Genomic DNA, 22,628 nt, shown 5'->3' on the forward strand with positions numbered 1-22,628 from the left:
TCTGATATTAGACTGGATTATTGGACTGTTGCCTGTTGAAACCCCCTGGGAACATGATATCCCTCTGCAAGCAAGCTAAGATCTTTATCTACAGGTGAGCTATCCCTCAGTGACTGACTGCTTTGACTATGTTTTTAGTATTGCTTGTGTTTCCCATTTCTCAAAGTGCCATTTGTTTGTTTTACTATTTCTATAATATATAGAATTTGCTTGTTTTACTATATCTATAGTATTTTACTATTTCTATCCTCAGTGTTTTAGCTTTAAATATTGCCTTTTAACGAAGCACACCCCCATTGTATACTCATTGGTTTATTCTTAAATATTTGTTTATTTGTTTATTTGTTTACTTATTTAATATCCCGCCTATCTGGTCGGTTAAGACCACTCTGTCTTTCAATGATGTAAGCCACTTGGGTCATTTTTCTAAGGCTAAAGGCGGGATGAAAATATTTTAAAGGAATAAATAAAATAATGTTTTGAGCCATCACTAAGAAGAGATATTTTAAGCCATTCTTAGAGCACCTATGTTTCAATTTTTTTAAAAAAAAATAGAAAACTTTGGAAGGCTTTGTATGGAAAGGCAACATAAAAAATTAATGAACAACAGATCTGCACTCAAAGAAGAGGAAAGTCAGCCACATGCAGGGGTCCTCCTGGGTATACTTCAGATAAAGGCCTTCAGAGATGCTAAATAAAGCAGGAACTTAGTTTCAGAATCTATTGATGAGCTTCCCTAAGCAACGGTGCTGATCAAGCACCCCCACAATGGCTCTGGGCTCTCTGGATGGCTCTGGGGTTCCTTCAGAAATGCAAAAATACTCTGATTCAGTTTATATTTCAAAATTTGTCCAAAGGCAGCACATTCCTAGTCTAAACCTCTCTGCATTGTTGAAAGCAACAACACCAAGGTGAGGAGGAAACCCCCATGTGCAATAATATTTTGGAAAAGGTGGTCCTAAGCCCAAAACATCTGTTTTGAGAAAACAGTGGCCAGTTATTTTCTGCATGTCTGCTATTTATGTTTATCAAAGAGGGTGAAAAGCTCAAACTGCAGCTCAGATCATTTAGAGTTTTCTAGTTGCTACATGGCACTGGATGAATCAGAAAGTCTGAAATAGTGCAACCACTGTTGTAAATGAAGTGGTTGTTTTGACCAGATAGGCAGGGTGCAAATAGAATAAATAAATAAATAAATAATAAGAATACACAACCCCACATTTTCGAACAAGATCTAGAGGATGATGTCTACTCTAGAATCCTTCCTCACTTATGGGTTCCTTCTGTAGTAAAGAACCAAGTAGGAACTCTATGACAACCACATTAATCAACCACTATTTAGATGAAGTCGGGACATGGTGGCGCTGCGGGTTAAACCACAGAAGCCTCTGTGCAGCAAGGTCACAAGACCAGCCATCGTAAAATTGAATCCACATGGCAGAGTGAGCTCCCGTCATTTGTCCCAGCTCCTGCCAACCTAGCAGTTTGAAAGCATGTAAAAATGTGAGTCGATAAATAGGTACCACCTTAGTGGGAAGGTAGCGGTGTTCTGTGTTTAGTCGTGCTGGCCATGTGACCACGGAAACTGTCTACAGACAAACACTGGCTCTACGGCTTGGAGACGGAGATGAATATCGCATCCTAGAGTCGGACACGACTAGACTAAATGTCAAGTGGAACCTTTACCTATTTAGATTAAAGGACTAATTCATTAGATTAGCATTGGTAGGCAAAGCATAACACGAGGCTTTCATGTGAAACCTTGCAGGTGATACTGCCCGATTCCTCAGTGATTTGGTTTCTGGTTACAGCTCTGTAATTCTAAGATGATGATGATTTGCAGTCCTATATCCACAGAACATGTCTCACTTCAAATTAATGCAAACGATACAACACTGTGGTGTGTGTAGTTACTATTTAAAATTTAAGAGACTGATCAAAGCTCCTTCAGTTATATGAAGTTACTTTCAAACTTATTCTTCTCTCACTCACTCACTCACTCACTCACTCACACACACACACACACACACACACACAGATAGAGAGAGAGAGAGTGAGTTTTGTTTTTTTCAGGTTACAATTTATAGAAGACATTTGAATTATACTGTAGATCCAAAATCTATCAAGTCAACTAAAATATAACCTGATTGTAGGTCTAGTGCTACAAATCTGTTACTGTGAATGTGTGATCATATTTGATCTACATCCAGAATGTTTGAGTGTTGATATATTTCCTTACCTGTTCTCCTTTTTCTCCTTTTGGGCCAGGAACACCGATGGGTCCAATTTCTCCCTTGACAAAAAAGAACAGTGTTAAGTACAGAGAATGAGATGCAACAATTGGGATGGGTGGGTACTTTTTACTAGACCTTCTAAATCATAATGCACTTCTGATCTATCCTTTTCTTTATCTAGAGCAAGAGGAAGGAAGGAAGGAAGGAAGGAAGGAAGGAAGGAAAATAAAACTAAAGGAAATATATAGTAGTTATTATAGTAGTTACATCTGCACTAATTTCCTGAGAGCCAGATTCATGATCAATTGTGTGGGGGGCTCCCAGATATGAAGGGGCACCCACACATGTCCCTCTGATTCTCTCCTCCCCCTTTTAAAAAAAATCTTTCCTCATTATTTTACATGTATGTGATTTTATCATGATTTTACTTGATCATATTTGTATCTCAATCAATTGTGACGGCTTTTAGCCAATACAATAAACTTGAACTTGATATAGTATTTTGACTGTAGCGTTTAGGAAAGGTTTGTTTGCTAATGGTTGCTAGATCTCAGAAATACAGGAAATGCTAAGAGAGAACACCAGCCAGAAGACATATATCAATTGCATGAATCTGTTGAACACAGAGATGAAGACAAGAAGATTACAGTTGTGCCTCGCAAGACGAGCGCTCCGTTTTACAACGAAATCACATAATGATGTTCGAAAACGATGTTTCCTATGGGAGAATTTCGCTTTGCGATGATCGGATGCCTGCTTCGGGAACCAATTCTCGCAAAACGACGATTTTCCTACAGCTGATCGGTGGCTTCAAAATGGCCGCCGGGTAAGAAAAATGGCCACCTGCTGTTTTCTGGGATGGATTCCTCGCTGCACGGGCAGTGAAAATGGCCACGTTATGGAGGATCGTCACTGGACAGTGAGTATCAAGCCCACAGGAACACATTAATCTGGTTTTAATGTGTTTCTATGGGCTTTTTAATTTTGCTTTACGATGTTTTTGTTCTACAACGATTTCGCTGGAACGAAATAACATTGTAATGTGAGGCACCACTGTATCTTGCTCTGAATATATCCACTTGCACACACTAATGCTAGACAGCGTAGCTATCCACCTCACACAGAGTCATTATGATTCAACTTCTCCCATCAGGAATGAGACAAGTCAGCAAAGCTCAGTCATGTGTTGATAGAAAAGGATGAGATCCTGTTCTCAAGAATCTGTCCCAGGGTGATTGTGGTTTTCTAGGATGGATAGAACAGAATCCTAGAGCACTCCTAGAGGAAGGGAAGGGTTAACCACTTCTGTGTATTCTCAATCTAGAAAACCCTGAAAAGGGCTCACCCTAAGTCAGAATGGACATCATCATCATCATCACCATCATTATTGGGGTTCAGGATCTAAAGGACAACGTTTGCTTCCCAAGACAAACTAAACTGCATCGGAGTCTTTTTCCAAAGTAACAAATCCTGCCTACAGACCTCTTCCAACTCTGTTATTCTATTATTTTATTCAGACCTTAAGCCCAATTCTGTGGTCAGTCAGTGCACACTCTTTTTTAAAGAGACATGGTGGCCATTCCAGGGCTACATGGCTCTGCATTAGCATTTCTAAATCCCCCCATTCGGATCCATAACTCGGAGACATGGCGACTGGCACCCATTAAAAACATTCCTTCTCTATTGTTGCCAGCCTCTCGTTTTCCTCCTTAGGATAATTTCTCATGTCATTTCACAAAAGGACCCTCATCAGTTACACTGTCACTGATCAAAATGGAAAGTTTCTATTTATAGGGTGAAAGGCATGTGAGGCCTTGCCTTTCTGGCAGCCAGAAATGGAAATGGGAACAACGGAGACAAAGACAGAGCTTTAGGCTGTTTTGAGCCAGCAGATGACAGGGCTGCCAAGGTGGGGTATTTTTGTCAATTTGTTCTGATCATGTGTTTCAAGTTTTAGCTAGAGAAGTATTTTAGGGTAGAACTATACGCAAATGAACTTTCCACCCAGTTTACGGGCGGGCAAAGGGGAAGGTGACACCTTTCAACATCTTTCTACATAGAGAAGAAAAAAAGAACTTCAACAGTCTCAAAGGTGGGGCTCCCCATTTCTAGAGGGAGCTTTACTTTCTGTTTTCTTTTTGTGTTGCTATCATGGACCAGAATCCCATTGCCGTGGCAAATTGCAACTAATGGTCAAGGTGCTGGAGTACATCTCAGTCATGCACCTAGTTTCAGCCTGGCACCTTGTGAATCAGCAACAATTAGCTGTGCCATATTATGCAAGCCTCACATGAATACCAACAGGATTCCAGCCATTATAGGTCAGACGCTAGCCATCATTTTGCATCCTCAGCAGTGCCCTGAAGTTCACCTGGGGTATAGAAGGAGGGGGTTACTGATGCCACATTGGTGGAGAGTATTCAGAGAAATTTGTGAGAATATGACTTCATGGGATGGGACTTCCTGGGGAAAAAGACCTGCCAGCCCCCCAAAAATTGGACAGAAACCCAAGGCTGAATTCTGGAACTAGGAACCATGAAAATGGCTGGACACAGAGGAGCCCTCTTACTTCCATGCCACTCCCGTTGCTGACTCTTTGCATCATCTGAAAATTCCACTTTGTGAGTCACGAGGATTCCCTGCAACTCACCAAGGACAGCATGAGTGCCTATGGAAGCTGCCTCCGTAAAGGGCACACAGAGGCTGCCTCTGTCAAAACCCATTCACCTATGCACCTTTGCGACAGACACAGGGATCCTTTCGATTCACAAAAAGTGATGCACAAAAGTGTGTTTTTCAGAGGGCATGGTGAACCTGTGGAGAACGGGATGGAGGTAATACGGCTCCTTTACCGCCTGCCATTTCAACCTGGGGGTTCGCACTGAATTGTGGGATTGTGAAATCTTCCCCTCCCCCATTTCTAGTGACCTCTTCTATTGCCTGTGAAGGGAGGAAAACAACACTGCCAAATATTCCTGGTTTCCTGAGAAATCTTTGACTTTAATTTGCCTCAGCTCTATTTTGTCCCCTAAGGGATAGGGGGTGAGCTCCTGAGAACGAGGACCAAGATAAGCCTGGAGAGTTATCATCTTTCCCAGGCTTGGGGCTCCCACTCTGCACATCCAATGGCATTTCGGGATAGTACGTTTTACATCCCAATATGATTTGTACCAGGATGCGCTACAAGTGTGATCTGAGGCTGAATTAAAGAGATCATCCATGTGACTTCATTTTCAAAGCTGTGAAGATATTGTTACACAAACAGTATTAGACAGAATACACAGAAGCAGTGCTTTTACATCCTTGTTTCACCACCATTTCCAAGTTCAGTTTCCCCCCCCCCATGCGATTTAGAAGCAAGCTACAAATAAACCTTATGAACCTTATTCAGGGTCTGTCCTACAAAACAAGAGGAGGAGGAGGAGGAGGAGGAAGAGGAAGAGGAAGAGAAAGAGGAAGAGGAAGAAGAAGAAGGGGGGTCCAGCTCTTTTATTGCTGAGACAACACTGACCTTTGAACCTCTCAAGCCTTCAAACCCAGGCAAGCCTCTTTCACCCTAAAATGAGAGAAGATTATTACTCCACAAAACGTCTTATTGCTTCCAGCACACTGTCATCCTGTATCCCCATAGGGATGGCCTATGAACCCTAGGGATTCAGATTTCTCATATTTGCAGTAATACAGCTCAACATTATTGCCTTTACAACACCCTCAGGTGTTATTCCCATTTTCTGGGCGAGAATCAGACACGCAGGAAGTTTTCACTTATGTGAAGACACATGTTTATTGATTATTCGTTGGCTGGATAGTTCAGCAAGTTACGTATTCCGCTGCAGAACAGGAGGTTGGGAGTTATGTTTCCCACTGCGCATCTCAAAAGAGGGAGCCTGGGTAGCCTTGGGCAAAATGCATAGTCCAAGGATACCCCCAGAAGAAGGGAAAGCTGAACTTCGGAGTATTAGCAGGAAAATTCTGAAAAGAGTCACCATTAGAGATGGGCAGAAAACAAACCACGAACCATGTGCTTTGTCTCATGACCTAGTTTGGGGATTCTGTCTTGCTGAAGTGAAATGAAATGCCAGACCTTTTCTCCTTTGTTTTGCTAAAAGAAGGTGCCTGTTGGAGCAGGAAGACATTCCCCTCTCCCGAACCACAAACCAGTTTGTTATTGCAGGGGTTCGTGGTGGTTTTTGATATGTGGTTTGTAATCCCTCATGAATAGGGTACCATCACAAACCAACGGTTTTCCAGTTCATGCACATCTCCAGTCACCATAAGTCAGAATTGTCTTGATGGCATATGATATCAGTATCTAAATACCATGTATGTTAGTGATGTTCTGTAAGGATTAGCATTCAGCCAACCATCTTGTGATGCTGAAGAATAAACTCCACTCAACTCTGCATGGTAACCAGATCATATTCTGTATCAACAATATTAAATTATTTTGACATTAAAATCATAACACTGGTACTGGTGTTTCTAAAAATCAAACAAAAAAAACTTGTTGGTTAAATGAACATCTAGCCCAGATGTTGGACTGCAATTCCCAGAAGCCTTCTCTACCAGCTGTGCTGGCTAGGGGTTCTGGGAGATGCAGTCCAAAAACACCTGGGTGACCCAAGGTTGGGAACCAATGATCTAGCCCCATCTCTCCAACAGATTCAAAATAGATACCTTTTCTCCCGGTGGGCAGGAACAATTGACAGTCTTGTACCCGACCTGCTCATTGCCAGGAGTGGGAGGAAGTTCAGGCAGAGGCAGTTCTGTAGCAAAAGTCACTCGGCACTGTAGCCAGAACAGAACAAGAACAGTACGGATCAGGAACACGGTTTCTCTTTTTACTGGATCACCAGCATTTTAACTAGCCCTGGGCTGACCCTTGTTTGATGCGTTCCCAGTAACATGAAAAATCCTGCCTTTTCTCTGCGTGTTCTAGAATACACACATCATTGATGTTGCCCTCTCTCTTAATTGACTTGATCTCTTTCACAGACATCATAAGCCAAATCTAGCAGATAACGTATGTTGACACCATCCAATTCACTCCATAATCCCTGATTGGGTAGGAGCATCCATAGGTCTGGTGATGAAACAGGGAGTAAGAAGAGAGGGGAGAAATACAGGAGTATTTTTTTCTAAAAGATTGTCAAAGAAGAAAAAGCCAGAGGAAAACAATGTCACCAGTAATGAAATCTAAATATTCCTCAATAAATGCAAAAGATTCTTACTTATTTCCCCTTTTTTGCTAACAGATTTCAATACTGAGTCACTGGTGCATGAGTAAGCTCATAACTCATACATCCCCAGGATGCAATCATACAGTGAAACTTACAGGCCCAGAAGGAATATCACAACACGTTTCCAACTCGGCATGGCGTGCATCACAGTAGATAACCATCCGCTGAAGATCAAACTGTAGAAGAAAGAAATCATGGAATAATGGATGGTTACTTTTTTCCTTTGCTTTGTGGCATACCTTCTTCTGGATGATATGGGATAGGGAGATTATTTATTTATTTAAAATATTTTTTAACCCAGCCTCTCTCCTTAAAAAGAAACCAAGGAGGCTTTCATCGTTGTAAGTCAATGCTTACCTCCCCAGGTCCAGTCCCAGGGGAACTTGTCCCACCAATTTTAGGGGAGAAAAATCTCTCCAAAAATGTTACCACCAGGAAAGAACTGGAAATGGTTTTCAAAATTTGCATCATCTATTTAAAGAGAACATCCTAGAAGATGGGTCTTTTGGGAAAAAAAGAAATTGATTCACTGATTGATTGATCTGAAAATTAGTTATAACCGGGAAGAATTTTTTTTTTCTCATTGGTAGCAGAACACTATAAAAATGGAGAACCATGATTTTGTGGTACAGCAGACAACGGATCCCTCTTTCCTTAAGGGCCACCAACATTCTTGGTACCTACATCAATTGGCACACTGTCATAGAGGCGTTTGCCGATCACGGTCTTCCCTTGGATGTCAATATTTTCTCTCTCTTCAATAGGCAACGTCTGAACCAGTTTGCAGTCAATGTACAATGAAACGCTCTGGGACTGGATGCTCAGAGCAATCTTATGCCAGTTGCGATCAAACAGGTCGCTGACGCGGCCATTTCGGAAAACCACTCTCACTGCATCCTTTGTGAGTCCGATGGCGTTGTACTCCAAGGCTTTGTTTTCACCATCTAGTCGGATAGACACCTTGGAAAGAAAACAGAATAAAGTTGTGAATTGTCCCACCCTACAGGAAATTAAGTGATGAGACAACAATGATGGAGTTCAACTTGAGTCACCATTTGTAACTTTTACTTTACCCCTTACAACAGTGGTCCCCAACCTTGGGCCTCCAGATGTTCTTGGACTTCAACTCCCAGAAATCCTAGCCAGCAGAGATGGTGGTGAAGGCTTCTGGGTGTTGTAGTCCAAGAACATCTGGAGGCTCAATGTTGAGGACCACTGCCTTACAACAACCTGCAGAAGGGCTTGCCCTAGTGTGGATGAAAAAACCAAAACACTAGTCTCTCTTGATGTCCTGTCCTGTTTGTCAAGGTGCACCTCATGCCCCAATGCTTTGCCATAGGGCTACAGCTGAGCACTGGCCAACCAATGTCCTGGAGACCTTCCAATTTCCTCCCCAAGCCCATATCAGCCTCAAAAGAGATGCCTTCAGGTCAGTTTGAATCTCAAGACCCAAAGATCCCCTGTACTCTTGTATTTCTGATCACCATGTATGGGCACGGAAGCTAGACAGTTAAGAAAGCTGACAGGGAAAAAAATCATAAATAATTTGACATGTGGTGCTGGAGAAGAGCTTTGTGGATCTCCTGGACTGCCAGAAAAACAAACAAGTGGGCCCTGGATCAAATCAAGCCTAGATCAAATCAACTCTCTCTGGAGGCAAAAATATTGAAACTGAGGCTGTCTGACTTTGGGCACATCATGTGAAGGCAGGATTCTCTGGGAAAGACAATAATGCTGGGAAAGATGGAAGAGAAAGAGGAAAAGAGGAAGAGCCAATACAAGATGGATCAACTCCCTCAAAGAAGCCACAGGCGTTGGTTTGCAAGAACTGAGTAGGGCTGTTGAGGACAGGACATTTTGGAGGTCACCCATTCATAGGATTCCCATAAGTCGGAAGTGACTCGATGGCACGTAACAACATTACGTTATGGAAGGAATAAGCTGAAGCAGGTTGCTCCACCAAAATGCATAGTAGGGCCAACCTTGTGATAAGCCCTCCACACTACTCCGTCTGTCCTCCAAACATCCCAGTACTCTTGTTTCAGAGAGTGTTGCTGATGGTCTTTAGCAACAACAGACTTTTGCTGTTGTCTTCATTGTTTGGGCATGTAGAACCTGCCCAGGGTGGCCTTGGCTGCCAGACGGGTGGTATATAAATCAGATAAATCAATAAATCAAATAAATAAATAAATAGAAAGGGCAAGAGGAGGTTAAGAGATTCCTGCAGCAAAATTAGAAAGCATCAAAGGACTCCCTAAAAACCGGACGACCGTACCTGAGGTATGCCATATTTGTCAATGATCTGCCAAATGTACCAGTCTTCTCGTCTGGACGCCTTGCGAAATTTGAAAGTGGTCACGAAAGCATATTCATCAGGAAGGCCTTGTGGGAAGACATCTCTGGGGGAAGGGGAAAGAAGAGGTGGAAAAATATGATCCACTCCCCATTCCTTTCCCGTGGGCAGGAGATGGGGAATGGCTGAAAGGGAGGGGGGGTCATAGTTTGAGCTCCCAACTGATTCCAAAAGGAAAAAAATAAAGGTTTGATCATTTCCAGCTGAGTATATCTGGAAGTAGTCTTTGCATCCTACTCAGTCTGGCAGCTGGAAGCAAGTAGGCTGCGATTCACATCAGCTTTGCACCTCCTGCTACCGCTTGTTGTTGTAATACTTTTCTCTGTTCGCAGAATGAGGTGCTTGCCTGCTAATTTAAATCCCAAAGCCCTGGGTCCATGCAGACTCCTACAGTGACTGCCAACCTGCACTGGAGCATCCTCTGATGCCGTGCCCAGATCAACTACTGGATGTTCTAAAAATATTCTGCTTTGGCACATCGCTTGCTGCTCTTGGCGCCATGAATTGGGCAGCGAGCAATTGTTTAGGTCCAGAACAAGCAGGAAATGAAAGTGGCAGCGATGAAACTATGACATGGAGTAGTGTTTAGTAAAGTTTGGGGGGGTGCAGAGTGAGCTGTAGTTTCTACATATCTTGTCCACAATTAAATTAAGTTAGGGACCAGAGAGGGGGTATTCGTATTCATATGCAAATACCAGGTGGTATTCGTATTCATATGCGAATACCAGGTGGTATTCGTATTCATATACGAATACCAGGTGGTATTCGTATGCAAATACAAATACCCCTGCAGAGGTGGAGATAACAAGGGTCCGGCCCCATGATGCTGGACAGTCCACTCACTGATCCGCTGCTGCTGCTGGCTCCACACTAGCGCCCTATCGCTCCATCACTCACGATCGGTGAGCCACTCTTTGACCTGACAGAGAGGCTTGTCATCCTGCCTCCTGCCAGGAGTGGCTTGCCGATTACAAGCAAAGGAACAATAGGACACTAGTGCAGAGCCCGCAACATCCGCACATTGGTGAGTGGACTGTCTGGCCCCATGGGGCCGGACCCTTGTTATCTCCACCTCTGCAGGGGTATTCGTATATGAATACCAATACCTCCATCTCTATTAGGGACACATTTTATTGCAAACAACAGCATCTACCTTCACCTTCTTTTTTTAAAAAAAAATCATCTCAGGGGAGTGAAATGCTCATCTAAGAGAATGCTATAAGGCATAAGATGGAGAAAAGGCAGCAGTACTTACTGAGTTTTCTGAACGATGGGGAAGCTCCCCAGGCGAACATAAGAGCTGTGGATTCCATTGTCCTTCATTCCAAATATCTCTCGCACACTGAATTGCTCCATCAAGTCAAAACCTGTAAATAAAGAGGATACAAATCCAGGGAGATCAAGACTGAATCAAGAAGATGAGGATGTTCAGGCTAATTATCTCACTGTTTTGAATGTGTTTTGTGTTGTTTACATTTTTAAATAGATCGTTGTACCTTACTGCTTTGAATGTATTTTGGTGCTGATAGTGGGTTTTTTTATGTCATATGTTTAACCCTCCTGGGATTGTATACTCATCATTGTGAGTCTTAGATACTGTCTTTCAAGGATGTAAGCTGACTTGGGTACTTTTAAGAAAGATGGGGTAAAAATATCATAAATAAATAAAAAACCAAATAATAAAAAATTCCTTGGTTACCTCTTCACATTCCAAATGTGAAACACAGAAGTGGTCTTTCAGACGATAGCTCAGTGAGTTGGTTAGCTAGGTGCAGAGTTGGAGGTCAAGAGTTCTGAATAGCTCAGTGGTTTAGATATCTGGCTGCAGAGCCAGAGGTCAAGAATTTTGAATAGCTCGGTGGTTTAGATATCTGGCTGTACTGCCAGGGGTTAGGAGCTTGATTTTCCACTATGCAACAGGCTCTCACCCAACATATAGAGTGATCCTTAGTCAGATGTAAGATGCTTGTAAAGACTAGAATTGGAGAGAGTGATTTTCTTAGAATCTTAGAACTGCATAGCTGGAGCGAACCCTTTGGATCATCGAGAACAGCCTTTAGCAATGAGACACGGTGGAGAGTCAAATTTCCAACCTGTGGATCCACAGCCAGCAGTTTTCTGTAAAAATACTGCAGTTTTAAGTAACACAACAGATCTCTCTCTGTCTCTCTCTCACACACAAAAAAAACATACATCCATTTTCCCTTTAGTTTCACCTATAATTTGGCTCACACAACTAAGGTTGATTTGCTCATCTCGGCATTATTCTGCCTGTATAGCTTTTCCACCACCTATGATGGCTTCCAGGGTATTTTGGCCTGATATTTTTGGATCATTCAGTGGGGCCAGTTTGATAGCTCCAGAAAATGAATTTCCTTGATCAGAGCCAAGAACCTTGTCATGTCTGCAAAACAGAGTAAAATGAAGATGAGAAACAAACCTTTGCTTTCAAAAGGGTTCCTGCCTTTACCCTGTATTGAAGATGGAGACCCAATCAATATGACTTTGTCTCTCTGTGTGGGCATCTTCTAAGGCAGTGGTCCCCAATCTTGGTCCTCCAGATGTTCTTGGACTTCAATTCTCAGAAATTCTGGCCAGCAGAGATAGTGGTGAAGGCTTCTGGGAGTTGTAGTCCAAGAACTTCTGGAGGATCAAGGTTGGGGACCACTGTTCTAAGAGATCTCTATGGATATCTGGTAAGAGATCTGGAGAAGATTTCAATGAACTTCCTTAGCCCATCATTCCTCATCCCTGGCCATGTCTCATGGAGATGAAAGGAGTCAGAGTACAATACCATTTGAAAGGTCCCAGGTTCCCTTGTTTTCATATATGGAGCAGCCAGACCAGCCGGTACCTTGACAATGACCCCAGTATTACATTTCTGAGGCCACCATTTCTTACTGAACAAAATCAATGCTATTTGATAAAGTGGCAGGTCCACTGTGGTCATCTGTCACTCTCCTCCTTGCCTTTATATTACAAACTGCTGCAACTGCCTCTTATTTCTTGAAGCTTTTTTTTTCTTTACTCTTGACTCTGTTTTTCAACCCAAAGATGCAATAAGCCATTTATCGTTGTCTGGTGCCCTATGGTTTCACCTCGTGAAAGTTCCCAGGAACAACTTTAATGGGATTTTTTTAAACAACACAAAACAGATTGCTATTGTTCCCAGTGCTTTTGTAAAGTGTAGCCAATATATTGTTTGCCATGATTTTGAAAGTTGCCCACCGGTTCTAATACAAAAGGACATCATGGCTTGCCTGTTGAAAGGCACTTGACAGAATGTATCAGGAAGAGACAGTGATTTATTCTGCCTCCTAAGCACGGTGATATGTAGAAAGAGGTGGGAGAAGAGGTCATGTTAACCTGTTTTAAATGGGTGGCATTTAAGAAAGATGCTAAAAACCCATTGAGTGCTTCAGATTCTTAAATAAAGCAGCAGATGTATTAGTTTGTGTGCAATTCGCACACATGGACAACTTTTATGCAGAACATCATTCTTACCCATGTAAGAACTCCGAGTGCCAGGAAATTCTTGGGAGGAAAAAAAATGTATCGGCTCCTTGTCGTCCCAGGAGAGAATGAGACAAGTGAGGGTTTACACCCCCAAAGGACATATTTCCTTGGCATATCCAGCCCTTATGAGCGGATGGAAAAATTGAGGATATGTCTGAAGTTAGATCTGTCCTGTTATTCTCATGTTCATGTGCTGGCATTTGACAATTCAAGCATTATTTTTGGGGTGTACAACCCCAGAAATCTGTGTGTGTGTGTTTAGTCGTTTAGTCGTGTCCGACTCTTCGTGACCCCATGGACCAGCGCACGCCAGGCCCTCCTGTCTTCTACTGCCTCCCGGAGTTGTGTCAGGTTCATGTTGGTTGCTTCGCAGACACTGTCCAGCCATCTCATCCTCGGTCGTCCCCTTCTCCTCTTGCCATCACACCTTCCTAACATCAAGGTTTTTTCCAAGGACTCTTTTCTTCTCATGAGATGGCCAAAGTACTGGAGCCTCAGCTTCAGGATCTGTCCTTCCAGTGAGCACTCAGGGTTGATTTCCTTTAGAACTGATAGGTTTGTTCTCCTTGCAGTCCAGGGGATTCTCAAGAGCCTCCTCCAGCACCACAATTCAAAGGCATCAATTCTTCGGCGGTCAGCTTTCTTTATGGTCCAGCTCTCACTTCCATACATCATGACAGGAAAAACCATAGCTTTGACTATTCGGACTTTTGTTGGCAAGGTGATGTCTCTGCTTTTCAAGTTGCTGTCAAGATTTGCCATCGCTTTCCTCCCAAGAAGAAGGCGTCTTTTAATTTCAGGGCTGCTGTCTCCATCTGCAGTGATCATGGAGCCCAGGAAGATAAAATTTGACACTGCCTCCATATCTTCCCCTTCTATTTCCCAGGAGGTGATGGGACCAGTGGCCATGATCTTAGTTTTTTTGATGTTGAGTTTCAGACCGTTTTTTGCACTCTCCTCTTTCACTCTCATTACAAGGTTCTTTAATTCCTCCTCACTTTCTGCCATCAGAGTGGTATCATCTGCATATCGGAGGTTGTTGATATTTCTTCCGGCAATCTTAATTCCGGCTTGGGTTTCTTCCAGTCCAGCCTTCCGCATGATGTATTCTGCATATAAGTGTGAAATGAGTGCAATTGTACGGTAGTTGGAGCATTCTTTGGCACTGCCTTTCTTTGGGATTGGAATGTAGACTGATCTTTTCCAATCCTCTGGCCACTGTTGAGTTTTCCAAACTTGCTGGCATATTGAATGTAGCACCTTAACAGCATCATCTTTCAAGATTTTAAATAGTTCAACTGGAATGCCATCACCTCCACTGGCCTTGTTGTTAGCCAGGCTTGTTAGCCAGCCAGAAATCTAGCATTGGCCAAAGAAGTTATGATCTGAAAAGTAACTCTTTTAAGTTCTGATCATGTACTTATATTAATTCCATATCTCACGTCTGTGACTGTGTATGTGTGTGTTTCTCTGTGTGTTTGGAGGAGGAAGACCTTTGCTCAGATAATGGATTTTGTTCCTCCTCCTAGGAGAACGATCCAGAACTTAATATGGAAGACCTGGATGCTGATGTTCTTCACACTGACTCAAGGGTCACCTTTATGTTGATAAACCAAATCAACAAAAACTCCTGGATGTTATATATATATAACATCCAGGAAGCTGATATAGACACTTCCTGGATCTTATATATATATTTTAAGGCAATTCTTATCTTCCTACAAGTTTCACCCTGTCTTCTGTGTATCCCATCTATTGAGTTATATATATGTTTCTTTGCTTTTAGACACCTGTGAGAATTGGAGAACCAAACCACAGGGTACCTCTTCAGGACAGGTATGTGATGTGTTCTACTGACACAGGGCTGGCTTGGTGCCTGGACTTCACAGGTCTTCCCAGGATGAAATAGGAAATGTGAAATCTTTCACATTTTCCACAGGTTTGAGAGCATGGGCTACATGCCTCTATCTGAATTACTGGCCAAAAATAGAATTGCTGTAAATTTTTTCTTCCTGAAGCAAAGCTGGAAGAGAATTTAGGGATATGTTTGTCGCTGATTTCGGATACTCTCTGTTCAATATTCTATTCCTCATCCTCTGACGTTTTAGTAACACCAAACTTCTGTTTTCTCCTATATATATATATATAGGAGAAAACAGAAGTTTGGTGTTACTAAAACGTCAGAGGATGAGGAATAGAATATATTTGCTTTATTCTCCCTTATCTATGGTGAGTATAGAATGTACACCAAATTTGGAACAATCGAACAATTTTGATCAATTTTTAATAATATAGTATCTTAGAGGTGCAGAGCTGGAAGGGACCCTATGAGCCATCAGGTCTAGCCCTTCTCAAGGAGGCACAGTGGGGGAATTGAACCCCCAGCCCTTGGCTCAGATACCTAAGTTCCTGAGCTACCCAGCAGTTTATATTATACCTTCTGACATCTGCAATTGTAAGAGGTGTGGCACTTAGAAACAGGCTGAGGTTTCGGTGTTCTGAAAATGCCTTCAAACTACAACCACCACCACCTTAGAACTGCAAAGCTGGAAGGGGACCCTGTAGATCATCAAGTCCAGCCCCGGTCCAGGAGGCACAGTGGGGGAATTGAACCCCCAGCCTCCGGTTCTGTAGCCAGATGTGTAAACCACTGAGTGCCAGAGCTAGTGCTTTGTGAGCTAATTAAGCTGGACATGTTTCCATCTCTCTTAAACACACACACATATGCATACATGCGCTCTCTCTCTCTCTCTCTCTCTCTCTCTCTCTCTGTGTGTGTGTGTGTGTATGTGTGTGTGTGTGTGTGTGTGTGTCTACTTTTATGTTTCACTGGCTCAAATCCTGTTGCTTAGTATATGTCACAACCAGAACACACTCACTGACTTGATGGAACATATGAAGGTATTGTTTTACCCAATCCCCACTGATTCAATGGGCCTACTCTGGTTGCAACATACTATACTAAACAACAGAAATCCCATTATTAAGTCACTTCCCACTTATGGTGACGCTCTGAATTAGTGCTCAAATCTTCCAGATGGCTTGATTTATCGAGTTAATCCATTCTATGTTTAATCTTCCTTTTTTTCCTGCTGCCTTCAACATATATAAACACAAAGAATTAAAACTTCTATAATAAGGCAGTCTGAACTGGCACTCTAAGCAACGGCTGAAATGCAGTAGTCAGCTGCAAACTAGAGGAAGTTCCTTGAATCAGTGGGGATTTGGTAAGTCAGCTCCTCTATAAGTTCCGTCAATTCAACTCTAGTTGTGATTTATCACTGGATTTCACCCAACGATTCAGATGGGGCATAAAACTGATGCTCATCTGATTATGAGGCTATCCACTGGCATGCAGATGGTTTGACAAGCTACAGGTCTGTGGAGGTAAGGCAGTGTCCCATAACCAACTACGTTCAGGTCACTTGCTTTCTATGGGAGGCTAGCCAAGATGACTCTGGTACTGAAAGCTTCCAACTCTGATTGCAAAGGAAGGGCGGAAGTCATGTTGATCCATGGGAGAGAAATGGTAAGAAGAGCTAACAGGGGCTGCAGCAATACCTACCTCCAAGTGCCTTTCCCCTCTGAAGATCAGCAAGCTGTGCCCCCCCCCTTTGCATGCACATCTCCCTCTGAGATTGCCACAGTTAGCAAGTAAATCATCTCTGGAATCTAGTTGTTTCTTGTGCCTGCCACAGGCCACCAGAAAAAGGCATTGACAAGCAATAGCAGCCCTCTCTGACTATAATTACAAGCTGTTAGGTTTTGCAGATTGCCCCACCATCTCCCAGTACAAGCCTTCCACCATCCCACAACAAGCTATAAATAAGCCGGGAGGCCTCAAGGCAGGTTGTTTATTCTTGTGTTTGCTTACCAGGAAAAAAAAGGAGGGGGCCCTTAGTATAACTCTTTCCGGGCTGGACTACTGCAGGTTTGAAAACAGCACGTGTGAAACCTCTCCCATCCTTCTGAAATCTCTTTCTAAAGCAGGGTGAAACAGTTTGTACCAAAATCTAGGAGGAAACTAGGCAGGACTTGACTTTTTTTTTCTGTTATGCTGGGAGACCAGAGATGGGGAAAGTTAAATTTCTGAAGAATAGATGCAAGGATACAGAAACCAGCATGGACACCAGCTGTTTTCATGAGGAAATTCTTTAAATCCCATCTAATTCCTATTTTTCTCCATGACCACTAGAAGGGGAATTCATTGAATCATGCAGTTGGAAGAGGCCTCTAAGGTCACCAGATCCAACCATTTGCATAATGCAGGAATCCAAATAAAAGTATATCTGACAGATGGTTGCCTAATATTCCCTTGAATGCTTCCAGCGTTAGCACACCCACCTCCTCCTAAGGTAATTGGTTCCACTGTCGCACTGCTCGAACAGTTAAGGTTTTTTTTTTCTCCTGATACTCAAGTGAAATCTGGCTTCCTTCAACTTGAGCCCATTATTACGTCTCCTGCACTCTAGAATGATTGAGAACAGATCGTGCCCCTCCTTTGTTCCAAGTTGGCACAAAGGGAATATGTACTCCAGGCTTTGTTTACACCCACTCAAAGAATGAGGAATCTCCAAAATGTCCTCTCCTCAGCTGTCCTGCTCTGCTCTTTCAAACTTCAGCCTGTGGTTCCTTTTAGGGAATCAATCCATCTCATATTTGGTCTTGCTCTTTTTCTGCTGCCTTCAACTCTCCCCAGAATTGTGGTCTTTTCCAGAGAATTCTGCCTTCTCATGATGTGCCCCAATTAGGATGGCCTCAGTTTCAACATATTTGCCTACGGAGAGAGTTCGGGCTTGATTTGATCCCGGAGCCACTTGCTTATCTTTCTGGCAGTCCAGGATGTCCACAAAGTTCTCCTCCAGCACCACATTTCAAACAAATCATTCTTTTTTCCCTGCCAGTTTTCTTAATGGCCCAGCTTTCACACCCATGCCTAGTAACTGGGAATAAAATAGTGTGAATGATCTCGATCTTGGTCTTCAGTTGCCAGTAGCATGAATAATAAATATTGCATTATATGAACTATGAAAGAAATGCAAAAAACAAGGGAGGGGGGAAATAGCCCCGAAACATTCCATCCCATTTCCTCATTTCCAGGCTGTGATCTCTTGCCAAGATTTCAGACTGAGTCATAACTTGTCGTTATTATGCTTGTTAAACTGTGGCGGTGTGCCTGTCAGTAGTGGGATAGAAAACATTTCAGCACAAGAAAATGTGTCTGGAGGTTTACGGCATGATGTTTTGTCATTAACGTCGAGACAAACTTGTTGTTCAAAGCTCTATTTCTGGGCCTGCATTTATTTGCTCGCCATAAAACGACAATAAAAGAAGTTTCTCAGAACACTGCATTTCCATTCTCCTCAGCTTTGAGTCCATAATTCTTCCACTGCTTTGAGAAACTGCAAACACTAGGAGGAGAAGTCAGTGTCTGCTTTGGAAAGCAACAACCACACCCTCATCATCATCACACACATCTGTTTACTTGGCATGGTTGTCGTTGAACAAATTATAACTGCTGTTTTTGGGAACTCAACAAAAAAACAACTCTCAGATCAGTACGCATCTTCCCAGAGAGCTCCCTCTCCTGAAACACTTATTTTCCCTACTGCCTGTTACTTTTTTTTCCTTTGTTTGTTTGCTTTCCTATTTGATCTCTGAGAGAAGAATCTCTCCCATGAGCTAAATTTCATTATGCAAATGTCTACTGACATTGTCTTTCATGTGGGAAAACAAAAGTTCCTGAAAGAACGCATTTTGGGATATCCAATTACTCCTGCAAATCTCGCAATATTGTGTTTCTAAGTATCTGCCAAGTGAAATTGACATTTGGTGCATCTGATCAAAAGGCTTCCGGGCCAGAAGGATTTCGGCTGCTGCAAATAAGCCAGGTAACCTCCAAAGTTTAACACAACTCTCTCTGTGTGTGCAGGAATATACATGTGCAGTAGCTGAACCAGGCTACATGCTTATTCCTCTGGAACGTACCACAATCCAGAAGTTAGATTTTTATTTATTTCCAGCCAAATGAACCCGAAACGATCACAGGCTGACTTGAGTGCCAATTTTACTCAATAAAGGAAGTATATATGTATGTATCTATATGACATAGGTGTCTATGGGTAATAAGCATCTCTATCCATTGCTTCACCATAGCAGGGTTAACATCTATGGCTCTTCAAAGAATGAGAACTTCCATCAGCCCCAGTAAACATCTTTGATAAGGTATTCCAGAGACAGATTTTAAAAGATTTTTTAAAACATGGGTTTAATCCCTCCAATAAACTAGGAGCCTGTTTTCAGTTCCAGGACCCTTAAAGCATGACAGAACCTGGTTTCAAAGAGCATCATCCCATTACCTGGAATATCATCTGTTTGTCCGTTGGTGTGTTTGAACCTGTCTCCTTCAACATGGACACTGGGACAGAGGACATCTGAGAAGAAAAAGGAGAAACAAGATTCAATTTAAAACCAATTCGTTATTTAGTCCTATTTAATGTGAAATGTCCACTCTCTTGTTGAGCCTTAAATTCTTTGCTTAGAGGCAAAGTTAAAGTGTTGATTTTGATTGACTTCTGAATGAGTCCAGTTCTTGGACGGAAATGTAATTGCATAAAACACAGGTATATTAAGTCTGGAGAAAAGAGTGAAGGATGGCATGACAGCATCTTCAAATATTTGAAGGGCTGCCATGTGGCAGGAGGAAGAAGCTCATTTTTTTCCGCTTCAGAGTGCAGGACATGGACAAATGAATTCAGATTATAAGCAAGGAGATTTTGACTAAGTAATAGCAAGAACTTTATGAATAAACATTAGGAAGAACTTTTTCTTGGCAACAAAATGGCTCTCTTTCAAATACGGTGGACTGTCACTCATCGGAGTTTTTAAAGAGAGGTTGGAAAGCCACCTGTCTGGTATACTATGGCTGCATCTGGAGAAGATTGGACTAGAGGACTATTAGACTAGATAATTATAAGCAGTCCTATGTTGGGAAGTTCCAAGGTCTATGTCATCCAATATTCTGTTCAAACTGTCTATGACATATGGGATGTTCACATGGCAGTCAATGAGTGCAACAGCACCACCCCACCCATTCCTTCCAGTAACAAATACATAGTGGCACACTGTCTATCTTACTGATGACGATACATAAATATCCTGATTACTAGCTAATGACAGCTCTGTTGTGAATGAGTTTATTCAGCCCCCTTTAAATCCATAAACTATGTTCCTGTGACTTGGAGTTCAATTACTGTGATTGAATTTCCTTCATTCTTCTTGTAGCTGACAGAGTTATATTCCATGGGTGAAAAGACAATTACTGAACGGCCATTGTTCAATGGTCTGATGATCTTACTGCACATTTGAACATGCAACTAATTATATCTTATGGATTATATCCTTCTAAGTAGATGGATAGATATAGATATTTATTTATTGCACTAGTCCAAAGACTAGAGCAAAACACACACAAATATAGGCAATATTAAAATCAGTTAGATATGCTGAATCAAAAGGAATCAATGGGATTTTCAGAAGTGTTGGCTCACAATTCTGTAATTGCTTCAATGGGTCTACTCTAGTTGACACTAGTAATAGGATTTAGGCCAATGTTGCCAGCTTTCTACCTTTTGTATTTCTAATAAAATGCATTATTAGAATATTCTTCTTTAAAAAATATTTCAAGGGTAAAATATTTTAGTTGTGCATTATTAGCATCATCATTTTCTCGTCATCGTTCTGCATCGTTCTGCATCGTTCTTCATATTAATATAATTGCCAATGAAATCCATTAGGAATAGATGATATCCTTCTTTCACTGTTTTCTTTCTTGCAAACTTTGCTTAGCACGGTTTTTATCCAAACAATAAAGCAACGCCGTCAGCGAGATCATTTCCCACAGCAAACATCCATGGCTTACAGAGAGACAGATATCATTATCAAGAGGGTGTTTGGAAGGAGGCTCTGATAAATTGCTTCTATTACCAGATCCGTTCGAGCCATTTCATTACCATATGGGAGGGATGTCACTAAATTAAAGTGAGTTATTAAGGGTCGATGAATCCAGCTTGAGCCCATGGAACAGGATGCGCTGGCAGCATTTCCTCTCATGTGGGAAAATACAATAAATGGCACATTTGACACATTGTCAAGAAATATCCAAAATTACATACTTAATTGGCTTTGCTGACAATCTGTGCTTTTCTTTTGAGCCCCAGGAGCCACATACAGTGTCGGTTCGGGGGACTGGACACACCCACCCGAAGTGGGCACATGTAGATGAACACAGGCGGCTGCATAGACATATAAACACAATGCATATGGACCTTTCCCAGCCCATCTCTAGGAAATTCCATCCCATAGCAATTGACCTTGAGACCATTGTTTACCCAGCACTGCTAGTAAAGGTAAAGGTTCCCCCTGACAATTTTGCCCAGTCGTGTTCGACTCTAGGGGGCGGTGCTCATCCCCGTTTCCAAGCCATAGAACCAGCGTTTTGTCCGAAGACAATCTTCCATGGTCACATGGCGACTTAGACACGGAATGCTGTTACCTTCCCACCGAGGTGGTCCCTATTTAACTACTTGCATTTTGCATGCTTTCGAACTGCTAGGTTGGTGGGAGCTGGGACAAGCGACAGGAGCTAGCTCCGTCGCGTGGATTCGATCTTACGACTGCTGGTCTTCTGACCCTGCAGCACAGGCTTCTGCGGTTTAGCGCATAGTGCCACCTAGCAACAGATAAACAGCAATTTCAGACATCCCAAGAAAAAGATGAGGAGCCATGGATTGCATGAGGCTGACCTATGGTGATAGGAACATAGCAAGCAGCCTTATGCTGGGTCAGATTATTAGTTAATCTAGTCCAATATTGCCAATGCTGGATGAAAGCTCTTTCTTGAGTGTTTCAAGCAGTATTCTGTCCTCCATACACCTGATCTCTGATCTTCTCTGGTGGTCACTCACTGAAGGAATAACCAGGCTCAACCTTGCTCAGTTTCCAAAATCAGAAAAAAATGGGCATCCTCAATGTGGTACAGAGATTATGGTAAGAAAAGCAAATAAGGTTAGCATTTGTTCCCCTTTTTGATAGGACCCCTGTTCTACTGATAAAGGTTCTTAAGTTTAATTAATTCTGCTGCCTCTTATGCCCTTAGGATTTCAATGCCTTTTGTAAATCAGTGACACTTAGTTTTAGCTTTCAGTCCTAAATTTCATTCTGTCATTCGATCTGATATCTCAAAGATGGGCTTGGAAATGTTTGCCAAATATTTCTGCTTGTATG

At 42.3% G+C, this 22,628-nt stretch overlaps 1 protein-coding gene across 3 annotated transcripts in view; it reads right to left on the reverse strand.

Annotated features, from left to right (window-relative positions):
* Positions 1-22,628, reverse strand: part of COL22A1 (collagen type XXII alpha 1 chain) — a 201,783-nt gene that overhangs the window by 106,848 nt on the left and 72,307 nt on the right. For all 3 annotated transcript variants that reach the window (XM_072999374.2, XM_078391665.1, XM_078391667.1), the window contains exons 4-11: positions 19,703-19,777; positions 11,083-11,194; positions 9,750-9,873; positions 8,159-8,434; positions 7,570-7,650; positions 6,912-7,022; positions 5,746-5,790; positions 2,240-2,293 (exon numbers count right to left, since the gene is read on the reverse strand). In XM_072999374.2, coding sequence (XP_072855475.2) covers positions 2,240-2,293; positions 5,746-5,790; positions 6,912-7,022; positions 7,570-7,650; positions 8,159-8,434; positions 9,750-9,873; positions 11,083-11,194; positions 19,703-19,777 — 878 coding nt within the window. The remainder of the gene's footprint in view (positions 1-2,239; positions 2,294-5,745; positions 5,791-6,911; positions 7,023-7,569; positions 7,651-8,158; positions 8,435-9,749; positions 9,874-11,082; positions 11,195-19,702; positions 19,778-22,628) is intronic.

Source organism: Pogona vitticeps, chromosome 4 (assembly GCF_051106095.1).
Source record: "Pogona vitticeps strain Pit_001003342236 chromosome 4, PviZW2.1, whole genome shotgun sequence".
Lineage (NCBI taxonomy): Eukaryota > Metazoa > Chordata > Lepidosauria > Squamata > Agamidae > Pogona > Pogona vitticeps.